This window comes from Ambystoma mexicanum, chromosome 6p (assembly GCF_040938575.1).
Source record: "Ambystoma mexicanum isolate Mex_15411 chromosome 6p, UKY_AmexF1_1, whole genome shotgun sequence".
Classification (NCBI taxonomy): domain Eukaryota; kingdom Metazoa; phylum Chordata; class Amphibia; order Caudata; family Ambystomatidae; genus Ambystoma; species Ambystoma mexicanum.
Genome location: NC_090935.1, coordinates 1,159,376,744 through 1,159,389,242, shown reverse-complemented (window position 1 = coordinate 1,159,389,242; position 12,499 = coordinate 1,159,376,744). Strand labels below are relative to the sequence as shown.

At 45.5% G+C, this 12,499-nt stretch overlaps 1 protein-coding gene across 1 annotated transcript in view; it reads right to left on the bottom strand.

Moving 5' to 3' along the window:
- SMC5 (structural maintenance of chromosomes 5) overlaps positions 1-12,499 on the bottom strand; it is a 1,384,551-nt gene that overhangs the window by 1,299,542 nt on the left and 72,510 nt on the right. Inside the window, exon 5 of the mRNA XM_069625793.1 lies at positions 6,825-6,959. Coding sequence (XP_069481894.1) covers positions 6,825-6,959 — 135 coding nt within the window. The remainder of the gene's footprint in view (positions 1-6,824; positions 6,960-12,499) is intronic.

Here is a 12,499-nt window from a genome sequence, read left to right as displayed (position 1 = left end):
TGGCGTGAGATGTGCGCTGCAATCCGGTAAGTAATGCGCTATGCGCGGCGCTGCTTCGCCTTGTATATGCTAACCTGTGTTTTCCTCTTCCTTTGCAGGTCGCGATTTTCTTCTCCGGTGGGCGTGGTGTTCCGGAACGATGCCGGCCAAGAGGCGACTAGCCAGTTGAGGTTCTTGTGATGTCATTGCTTATGGAAAGCCGTGGGTATGCGTTCACTAATATTGTTTCTCTCTCCTTTTCAGGTTGCTTCGCTCCGGTAAGCATGCGGTGCTCTGAAGATGTAGTTTGCTGGATAAGCGGCTCGCAAATAAGCAGAATCAGGAATGAACGTCGGCGGATGACAGGATGGAGTTTGCAGGTAAGATTCTATTAATGATATTCTTTTTCCCCTCTGCAGGCTCACTGCTCCAAGGATTGCTGGTATCAAGGACACTGGACACTGAGCGTTACGCTGCAAGCGGCAGAATAACGCGAAGTGTGTTGCTTGGATGTGGTTTAAATAGCCTCCCAGTAAAGTAGTTCAGGTAAAGAAGTCCCAGGCCACCACACCCAAAACACTATACCGCATAGCTCAGTTCTTGGGAACTGGGCTTTGTGAGTGCCTCCATGTTGACTGCAGGCCCAAAGAAAAGTAGTCCCCATTCAAAGATGTTCTTCTTACTGAATATAAGCCTGGCGCCAAAGGCGCCAGGACTGACTCCAAGAGAGTCTTGGAAGAGGATGTAAGGCCTCTGAGGCCCTAATGGATCCCCAAACCCTGGCCTTACCTGGCAGGTTGACTTGCCAGTGGGGGTCTAGGATAAGGGTCGTGACACTGCGCTTATGTGGTGACTGGTGGTAATAAGTGATGCTGCTCGGGACTGCTCCTGCGTGGAGAATAGGGGGCGTGAGTATGCCAGCTTGTGCGCCTGATCCCCTTCCAGACCCCTTCTCCCAAACCGTGGTACACGTGGGATGCGCTGTCCCTGCAAAGCTCACCCGCTGATTAGTTTTGCTGAGCACTCCGTACTGCTGCTTCTGGCAGGGCCGCTTGTGTGATCTGGACCGAGTTCCTTCATTGGTCCCTTGCACGTGGTAGTCCAGTCCTGCTGCGACTAAGCCACTATACTTCAGGTAAGTGTTCCTGTTTGCCTTTGTCTTTCCTCGTCTGTTTTTGTTGTATTGTAAAGTTTGTTGTCTTGCATTGCTGTCCGTTCCACTTTTGAGGTTTGCTCTTTTGCTTTCTTCCCTTGCAGGTGATGTTGCCGGCCCGGCAGAAGCTGCGGAGCTCGAGGCGGCTTCCGGATGGAATGAGGTATGAAGCTGCAGTGGTACAGTAGCTGGTAAATTGTTAACTAGGAGGCGGGTGGGGTTCAAATGCAGCGCGGCCTAGGACGGATGTTCTAACCTTGTCTTTCTTCTTCTTCACAGGGTCCGAGTTCGTGGATGAGGAGTGCGGTGCTGCGGCGTCTGCATCAAGGTCACTGGATGTGAGGAGATGAGTCTGCAGATGAAGCGATGAAGCACCGGTTTCCTGGAGGTGAGTATGCAGGAGAGCACCTGGTTTCAAAGGTAAGTAAACTGGTCTAAGCGGCGGTGCACAGTAACGCGAAGCACCGGCCTTAAGGATGGAGCAGCTTATATAGCTGAGCTTCTGCAGCCACGCCCACCAGGTTCAGCCTGCCTGCCACACCTGATGAGTCAGCACATGAGGATGTTCTCTGGAATAAAGGCTTTCCGCTCCTGGAAAGTTCTTGTAAAATAAAAGCGTTCCTGCACACATCACTATATGATCCTGGCAAAGGTGCCAGGACTGAGTCCAGCCAGGGCCCCTGTGTTTATGGGTCCCAAAAGGGACATAAGTGAGTCAAGTGACCCATTGCCCCAATCACTAGATGGTGTGGTTTTTGTGTTCTGGGGCCTGTGGCCATGACATCATACCCTTTTCTTTGAGGTCTTACACAAAGTTGGAGCCAGGCACTGCCTCCTGAGTAACAATTTTTAAGTGGTCCGCTGCCTCCCTAAGAATGTTATTGAAGGACAGCTGGTCATCGATAGGGGAAGCCTCCCTGGGCTGGGTAACCAGAGTAGCATTCAAGAAAATATTGTCAGGCTCTGCCTCATGAGCCGGGGTAGTGGGGCAGGCCCTCTGGCCATGTGTCGTCTGGGTCATGGGTGACAGGGTGCTGGGACCCATCATCTTAGTAAGGGACATAGAACAAGTCTTCACCTTGATCATACTGATCGTCCTGAAAAATATCTTCAGAGATCATGTAGCTTGAGTCCAGGAGAGGTAGGGCGGACAACGGGGGACCGAAACCTAGGAGCCTTGTTGGACACAACAAATCTCTTGCATTAAAATGCAGCTACGACCAGCGACCAAAGATTTGGACTGGCTGGACACATGAAGAGTCTCTTGCCCTCGCGCACTCTCCAGACCACCCACCAGCACCCATCTACATGCTCGACCATCGTGAGTAGCTTACTGGGACACAGCCAGCCCATCTAATGCCCCAATGCGCACATGCATAATATTTCTTCCGAGAAATCTCATACCTCGGACTCTGGTCCACCGAGGGTGTTGATCCCCTAAAGCGCGTTGAGGTCATACTAATGCAATAAAGGTGCAATATAAATGACAAACTACTACTAATAAAGATGAGAGTGAGAGAGCGAGCGCAAGAGAGAGCGAGCGCAAGAGCGAGCGCAAAAGAGAATGAGCAAGCAAGAGAGCTAGCAAGCAAGAGAGCGAGCAAGCAAAAGAGAGCGAGCAAGCAAAAGAGAGCGAGCAAGCAAAAGAGAGCGAGCAAGCAAAAGAGAGCGAGCAAGCAAAAGAGCGAGAGAGAGAGAACGCGAGAGAGCGAGATGTAGGGGTCAGGGGGAGGGAATGGTCCTAAGGCCCACAAAGGGATCAACAAAAACCCTTTAAGCAGGAGTTGGAGTGCTTCTTGTGCTATTTGTGACGCAAAGCTTTCTGCAAATCCACTGTGTAGAGTCAGTACCCCCTGCAGGATTGAAAACATGATTTGTGCTATGGTGAACATCTCCAGCTTCTTTGGGGGAAGGAAAGGGACAAATGCAGGATGGTACAGAGACTTTCCGTGCTCTTTGAAAACAGTAAAGAATCCCTTGCCTTCCTCCCCTGACACAACCCCCTCTATTGTGTTCAAGTGCAACAATATTATATTTCCTCCTTCAATGTCAAGAAGACAGTTTGGCGGAGAGGTGGAAGAGAGCAGGAAGAGATCAGTAACCCTTTGTAACCACCAACAGAGTCCAGGCATCCCGGGTAATCTCACTGCAGTCTTGCAGATTACAGATTCTCTTGCCAGCAGGGTGCTAAAGGTCAGCTGCCATGACAATTCTTAGGCTTGGGCTCTGTGGCGCTTGTGAAGGAGAAATGGCCTTGCTGGTAAACAGTGTGGAGCCCTGGATCTCATACAACATGGTGGGGTTCATAGCTCTAGCCTTGAACCAAAGGACGCTTAAAGCACAAATGTAGGCATCGTGTCAAGAGCCATTTCGCTAAGGGGACGAAATAATTATTAGTATACATGTGTTTTAATAAAGGATCCTCATCAGGGATAGCCCAAATTTGATGATTTAAATGATTGGTCTGAATTAATTAGTGATCGTTATTAATCTACTGCAGATTTACACTGTGGAATGATATTGGTATGCATTGTAAATTTTAATGTCAATGGAGTAATCCGAAATACACACGAAGATAAGCTTCCTCAAAGTCTGTGGCTTGGTTCATTATCCGGAGTGATTAGTGTTCAGGGTACCCATACTGAGAGCTTCCCAATGTCCTAGATGCACCACTGGCATGCCTGAATGAGGGGTCGGGGCTCAAGGGAGGAAATGTGCACCCTGCAGAGAAGCCCATCCTAGAGTATCCCCATGCACCCCAATATCCCGAACCGCCCTGGGGCCCACCCACGAGCTGAAACTCTGGTCTGCAACCAGATGTGAACTGGTCTGCCAAGGCCCTCCCTGCCCCAACTCAGTCTGTTGTGTGGTACTAGGCAGAGCCACATTGTCCTTGTCCTAGACTGCTCCTTCCCTGGGATGCCACCATTCATTCAGTGTGAGATGAGACTAGGGCCGCTTTAAGCCACCAGTTGAGTCTCAATCATCCCTAAACCCAACCCCACAAAGGGCAAATAGGGCTTGTAGGTTCCCAACATGCGACATTGTCACTCAGTAATATAACATCTGCTTACATTACATAGTTTATTTTCATAACCAGGGTTTAAATTGAAGGGGGCTGGGATCTATTTAGCTCCTGCTTGAATCCTTGAAAAGCCTGGCTAGCTTGACGTGTCATCTGGTAGGAGCTACCTTTAGCTCCACAGGCCAACTGATGCAGAACAAACACAACCATGTGAATTTAAACACTCTGTTTGAGACAATCTATAAGCAAACCTTAGGACCCAGTTACACAACATTTAAAGTATAAATGGTCATAAATAATGGACAAAATTATATTTGTGCACCTTATGCAGAAGCTAGATTTGCGGAACGCTATGCACTAGTTCCTGGTCACTGGTTAATGCTGGATACCCCAGAGCTGCTTTTAGCACCAGCTTATCCAATCTTTATTTTGATCCCGGATAACCAATGCCATTTTATTTAATATGACCACACTACTCCATTCATTTGATGTTGTAGTCTCGACCTCAGACATTACAGCAATCAAGCAATTAAGAATAACCTTGATGCATGCACGTTTGTTAATTTGATAAGTCTTCAAATCTGATTAGATCTGTAGGTTACATTTTGAGGGAATCGTTCGATTCAGAAACTTACTTCAATCTCAATATTACATCAGAAGTGAGAACTCGGTTTATTAAATTTAGATTAAATACTTTACTATTCAGAGACTTCACAGTAGGATTACAAGCAATTATTTTCAATGTTTAACTGAAATGGAATCTGAGACCCATTTGTTATTTGAATGCTCTTTGTACAAGGATTTAAGGAGACAATGGGCCTCATTACGAGGTAGGTGGTAAGGGATTACTGGACCAGTAAATTCATTGGTGCCAGTAATCCCTTACCACCCTATTCCGAGGTCCCTTAGCAGGTCCCTTCTTCAATGCCTGGTTTTACCAGGCGTTATGGGTGGGACCTGTTAAGGGACTACAGAGCTAATAACGGTACCGCAAATTGCGGTACCGTTATTAGCTCCATCCCCATTCCCATTGAGTCCTATGGGGGCTCGAATGGGAATGGTTCCCGGAATGGGGATTTACCGGGTCCCCCAAGGTTGGAATGACCCGGTAAGTCCCTATGTCGGGAACCCGGACCCGGAATGCGGTAAGGGGGTAGCCATGGTGCTAATAGCACCATGGCTACCTCCTACTGCGTAATGAGGCCTAATGTCTTCATCGCTTTTAAATAATGCTTAGATAACAATGGTGAGAGATTTCTATTTATATGAGATGTTTGCAGTAACACACTTTCAAAATCAAATCTTAGCAAAGCTTGGAAATGCAGACCGGTGTTTAAAATTGGCTAAGTATGCATTTGTTTACACACAGATGCAAAGCGTGTTACATTTTTTTCACTGAATCTTTAAATATCATAAGGCTTACTTTTTAATCTGGTATTTTATTCTGTTTTCATTATTATTGCATTTAAATCAATTGTGCTGTATATGTGAGTATATTTATGGCTTTGTGTCGAAATAAAGCTAAATTGCATTGGAACTAGCTTCGTATGAGCATTGCTTATGTCTCGTTAATAATGGGGCAATGTACCAACCCCTCCATTACTCTGACCAGCTTGCTTTGGGGGCAACCCTTCCAAAGATTGTGAAAATAGTTGGGCTCTTCTCCCAGGTGATACTGCTGCTGTCTGAGGCAAGGACATTTGGATACATTTGGATACACGCTAGATGAGGCAAGGACTCAATTTCCCTGGTAACTGTACGGTTTCCTTCAAGGCTTGGATTTTATCACTCTGCCGGTCTGTCGGCAGGATTATTACCATTTGTCTTTTGTGCCAGAGCAGCAAAAACTTGGTGGATCTTCTACTGCCCAAGTCTTAATTAAGGTAAGTTATCCTGAACTGAAATGTAAATGGTCTCAAGATAGTCTTTGAAGGTGATGTAAAACTTCTTTCACCACTTTCTCCTGTGGATAGGATGAATAGTCAGGTCCTGATATCACTGCTAATATCATATGTAGTGAACCGGCCAAATAATCTTACAAAAGCGTGCATGCTTTTGGTTGGAAAGGTTTATTTTTAAAAAGGTTACGCTCTAATTTTGGAATTTCTTTTGCAACATTGTCAGAATGGCATTTCTGGTCATTGGAAGGCTCTTGGTCACTCTTAAATTCCCAAAATGTAGCTCTAGGTTGCTGCTCGCTATATTAGTGTCCTCAGAATATAGTTTCAGGGTGCCATCTTAGAATGTCTTTTGGACACTTGGTACTTGAGCTATATTTCGCAGAACAGTCTCAGGGCCAACTCATGCACTCTTACCTCAAGGGTGTATTTCACTTGGACTGGTCTTCGTATTTCTACTTGGTTTTCCTTTTTCTTTTCTTTAGGAGACCACATTGAGCCAGTTTTCTAAAATCTATTTTCTCCAAATGTATCAATCATTATCTTCACGCTCAATGCCCCCTAGACACCGAGCCCCTAACGCTGATAAAACATACCACTCCCATTAAGACTAAAATTAACTAAAGCAAAAAATAAGAATTTAACATGCAAGCATTTTCATTTCCAAACCTTTTCCAATGTGCATATGCCATTTAATGCAAAAGATATTTAAAAAAACTAGAAAGTAAATGAACAACATACAGGTCATTACTGTTGATACGATACATACTTCAAGGTCTTTTTCTTTGCTCCTGAAATTCTTCAGTTCACTGTGGAAAGCATACATTGCAGGAGGGCCGATTGACTTCTCTGTGGCTTCAAGCAGCTCTATCTTGGACAGTTTTGCAAATTCTCCAACTTTATCCTACAATAGAATAATATTGCTACAATGTCAGTTTACATCATCAGATAAAATATTCCTCACAATTCAAAGCAACACAGCAAAATGATGTTAATGCCGCCACCATTTTAAATGCAGTGTCACACCATTACCAAATATATAATAAGGAAGATGCAACATAGCCATAAAAATGGCTAACCTCAACGAAGACCCTAGTTTGAGTAATATGTTGATGCTACATCCTTATCGATAGGCCTGCAAGCTTATGCCGATGTGGTTTTTACATGCGGTAAGGGACTCAACCCTGCCTACTTTAGTCCTTCAGATAGTCTGCTTTGCACGCCAACAAACGGTTTCCCTCTTAAGAACAGCTTTGCATACCCGTTAACCTAATTTGCCCCATTCAAGCTGTCAGTCATTTTATACAGTTTGGCTTTGTCGTTACTGTATACAGCAATTACTATTACTGCATGAGATAATGGCAGGTCTCTACATGCAGTGTTTATGAAAATACATTATCTTTTTCCTGTCCATTTCAATACCTGCGTTGATAAGGAAAATTAATTCTCATCAGTATGCCACTACCAGACAATTTTTAATCATGCAGAGCAGAGAACTACATAACCTGTGTAGCATTACGCCGTAAAAGTAAGAGAGAAGTGGCACATTAGGTGGCACATTTTTCAATCCAATTTAGGTGAGGGGGTCCCTTTCAGAGGTTTCTGGGGTAGCTTTTACAACTGTGGAAGTAACTAACGTTTAGTGTGGCACTCCTATGAATACCTCATGCAGTATTATTTGTTCAGTGGTAAAACATGCAGCATTTACAATACTTCCAAGTTTTTAAAACTACAGTCAAACTCATAACGGGGGCCCTTATCTTTTCCTTGGTAGCAATGTACTGTGGATGATTGCATCGGTTACTATCGCTCCTGGGTAAACAAAAGTGTAGGGGTTCCAATGTTTTCCTTGACAAAATAACTACAACTCCTTTTCAGTCATCTAAGCAAAAGCAGAGCATAGGGAATGATAATGGAATTATATGTTGTCCGAGATGGAGGACTAAACGTCCAACACTGTAATTCCATTAGCTTCCAGGAGCCCTTCAGCCATATCAACTACTAGTGATAATTCCTACAAAAAAAATAAATGGACCAAGGTACATCTCTATGTTATGCTTTTTACATTGTCCACACCATGAAACCTACCCACATGCCAAATTTTACGCTGAACATTTCGAACAGACACACACACACACATATATATCCACAAATGTCATATAATACATTATGTATTTCTGATGCATAGGCCGACATCTAATGGTAGTCGCACAGTTTTACATTATTTTTGTTTTAAACTCGAAAAGGGACGTCGACTGGGCATGTTAGTAATACTATCACTACTGTGATGTCCACTGTACCCATGGGCCTTCACACATTGAGGTCCCTAAGATTGTTTTGTTTCTGACAGGAGGTTGCATGAAGTATAGCATGAGTACAGACTAAATAAAGCAGATAAATAGCGATAAAGCAAGAAAAGACATCTATGCACCTTCTACTCCAGAAGGGGAGGAAGGGTGGGCACATGTGAATCTAAGCAGATACAAGCATCAGAAATACGATTACAGTGAGTAATTTATCCACCCTGAGGCTTGTGGATCTGCTTAGATAACATGCTATAAATGCTGAAGTAACTCCTGTACCTTCGGTAGAGTGAGCTCAGGGTCTTTTTTTGATAGAAAATAGCACAGTAGTATGCACTTTACCATCCATTTGGAGATGGCGTTTTTAGAAATGTGATCATCCTCCCTGCCAGGTGCTATGGAGACAAAAATCTGATCCTTTTCCTTAGGGGTTTTGTCTGGTTTCCATTGTACAAAACTGACCTCCTTACATCTAGTGTATGCAGGCTCCTTTCAGCCGAGTTAGTTGGAGTTTTGAAAAGCGTGGATAGTTCAATGGACTGGTTAACATGGAACTTGAATATAAATTTAAGTGAAAACCTAGGATGCATTCTAAGAAATACTTTGTCTTTGTGGATCACAAAGAAAGGGTTATGTACTGATAATGCTTGTAGCTCACCAACCAGACTTATCGAGGTGAAGAAAGCGGTTTTGTAGGTTAGGTGTTGGAGGCTGGACTTGTGCATAGGCCCAAAAGGCAGACCCATGAGCTTTGCGAGTACAACATTATGATCCCAACCTGGTGGAGGGTTGGAAATGGGATAACCTATCTTTCCACCAACACCCCTTGTTCTGTGAAGTGGTGTACATGGACAGCGCCACTAGGTGAACTTTGATGGAGTTAAATACTAGGACAGAGTCTAGTTGCCGACAGTGGACCCACGCAGTGTCCGAAAGGGATGGAGCCGACCCCACTAGAGGGCAAGTAGGGTTTCTAAGTGAAACGCAAGGCTTAGGTGTTGCACGGCCAAGCGTTAAATGTTTATGCGGTTTCTAACCTTGTGCCGTCTATTTCTTGCAGGGATGGCCTGGCGTCGGAAGATGGAGAGCTGCTATCCGGAAGCTGTTTGCGGCAGCGAGATGGAAGAACCGCGAGGAAGCCTGACGAGAAGACTTCTGCGTGAATGAAGACTCCGACAGGTGAGGAAGAGGCGCCCAACAGGAGGATTAGAGGAGACAGATAAGGTGCGCGCTGAAGATACTGGTGTGAAGCTCGTAGTGCTTCAAGCTGTGGTATGGCTGGCCTCAGGTAAGGTGCACGCTGCGAATGCCGGATCGAGATTGGATGCGCTCCGAACGATGGTATAGCTGGATCCAGGTAAGGTGCGTGTTGATGATGTACAGCTGGCATCAGGTAGGTGTGCACCGAAGATGTGAAGCTGGAATCAGAAGATGCAGAGCTAGAGACAGGTAAGAGCTTCAGACGGCGGTGAGCTTTACGCTGCATACCACAGATTAACACAAAGCCTCAACATGCGTGTGGGGCCGGCTTAAATAGTCTGGTCCTAGCCACTCTCCTTTAGCTCCGCCTTGTGGCCCCACCTCACCACTCCCATGGATGATTGCACGTGCCTTCCAATGCTTTCTAATGGCCACGCCCGGCCTGGATACACGTGCCTTGGACCCAAAGTGTGCAGAGCACACTTTCTTATGAGCCTGGCGCCAAAGGCGCCAGGACAGGGTCCATTTGGACCCTTTGGAAGGAGGAAATAAGGGCCCTTGGTTAGTGGCCATGACAGATGAATATATCCCTCAGGACATCCCTGTTAAACTGCCACTCGTAGTTGTCGATCCCCAGTCTCAGTCGGTCTGCCTCCAAGTTGGATTCCCCCGGGAGGTGGACTGCCGATAAGAAGATGTTTTCCAGAGCCCACTCCCATATGTCAATCGACAGCTTGCAGAGAGGCGGAGACCGGGTACCTCCCTGCTTGTTGATGTACATGCATGTGGAGCAGTCTGTCTGAACGCAAACCGGCTTGTTGCCGACCATGGGGAGGAACGCTTTGAGAGCAAGCCAGATGGCCATTAAATTGAGCCAGTTGCTGTGTTCCAGTTGTTCCTGGCGTGACCAGACTCCATGGACACTCTGGTTATCCAGGGTAGCCCGCCCCCATCCGTCAAGGGATGAGTCTATGGTGGCAACCGACAGCTTGCAGAGAGACAAGCTGTGCGACAAGTAGTTACAGGCCCTTATAGGCCGAGGGTCTCTCACACTAAGGATTTGAGACCGATGTAGACCCCTGAGCCCACCAATTCACTTGTTGGGTAGGATTTTTTAGTTTGATCTTTGATTAGCTAGACAGAGAAGCACCCGTTTATTGATTAGTAAATTGTTTAGTTTAAGTTGCTCCAATTATCTTTGTATAATGTTTGTGTGCTTCAACAAATTGGCTATTATAATTGTCGTTTGTTTTGCTTTAATATTTTGACAATGTATAACTGACCAAGTGAATAAAACATTTTTCTCTTTGGTTGGCATAAAACTGTATGGTTTATACATTTCTCTATTAGCTGAGTCGAACCGGACAGGTGTTGAATAAAATAAAACGCCCAATACTACCATGACTTTGCTAGAACAATGGTGATCTAGTTCCTTAAATAAATAACTTTCTGGTTGGGACAATACTTTGTGTGAGTGGTCTGGACCAAGGCACCTGAGGCAGAGCGCGTGTGGATCCAACGTGGGGAAGGAACCATTTCAGGCCAGACACCTGCCGAATCCCGCTGTCGACATGCACCGGGGAGCAGCGTGGCACCAGAGGACAGAGCATGTTAAACTCTGCCGAATTGCCTATGAACAAAAAGGGGAAGAATATCCTGGGGAAGTGTGCGTGGAATTACAAGGCCGGAGGCCTAACCCAGGAGCGCTGGTGAAATCGGTCTGAGGAGTGGCGCCGGTGGGCGGAGTCAGGGGAGCACATGTACCCAGGGCCGTTATTCAGGTGAAAAGGGTTCTTTCCTGTCCGTAGAGAGGGACACCCATACAGTATGGAGGAAAGGGGACAGGACGTAGGAGTATTGCTCTATTTGCTAATATGGATAACAAGGGTGCGCTATCTAAATGCACAGAACAGCAACGTCTGGTGAGGGCAAAGCTTGAGACCAAGTATGTACAATGGTAAGATTGGGCGGGAAGAACACTCTGAATTCAGAGGTCTCTGCAGCCCAAATGCGCTAGGAGTGAGAGAGAGAGTGAGTGTCTGTGTGTCTGTCAGTCAAAGGCCTTTGGCACACACCCAGAAACAGCTACCCATGTGAAATGTGTCATGGGGGTAGATTCCATGCTGTAGACAATGTAGAAAGCAGGGAATTCTGCTACTTTCATCCTTCATTAAGCGAGTATCAAGTAACAGCAATATACTGTTCTAACTTTATTCGACTACTAGAGTTGGCTAATGAAAAACAGAGAAGATGTATGACTAGAAGAAAGATACAGGTTAAAATCACCAAAGGGCATCAATAAGTAGGAGGCGACAGTAATGCATCAAAATCGTTACAGCAAGAAGGAATCGATCCGGGAGGATGATATTAAATAAGAACATTTAAAGGCCAAGGAGATTTGAAAGAACAAAAGCGGTACTCAAATAAGGTAAAAAGTGGTAGACCTGAGCACTGGGAACCGAGTCCAAGAAGAATGTTGTACTGCATCCTCGGCCTGTCGCACAAGGAGAATGAGATAAACAAGAAAGGGCAACAATTGAGGCAGTATTAAGGGGACAGCCATGTTTCAGTAATATAGAAATTTAGATTAAGACGAAAAAAAAATCCAGGACATGTCTTATTGCAAACAGAACAAGTGTTTAGCAAAGCAAGCGAAAGAAGAATTTAGAGGGTCAGATGTTCGTACTAGATGGAAAAGAAAATTGTGAGGTATCACGAGTACAAAGATAAAAAGAATCAGAAAGGATGTGGACAGGAATAGGGCCAGGCATAGGCGCGTGAGTGACATGGGAAGAGGAGAGAGGTTGATCGATACAAAGCAGAGCTATAAAAATCTGTATGCGTAATGGAGTAGCCCCAGTCGAGGAAAGGGGAGGATTACAAAGCAAGGATGAGAGGGAGCCGCAGAGGAAACGAAGAGTAGATGGGAGCGCAGGTATGC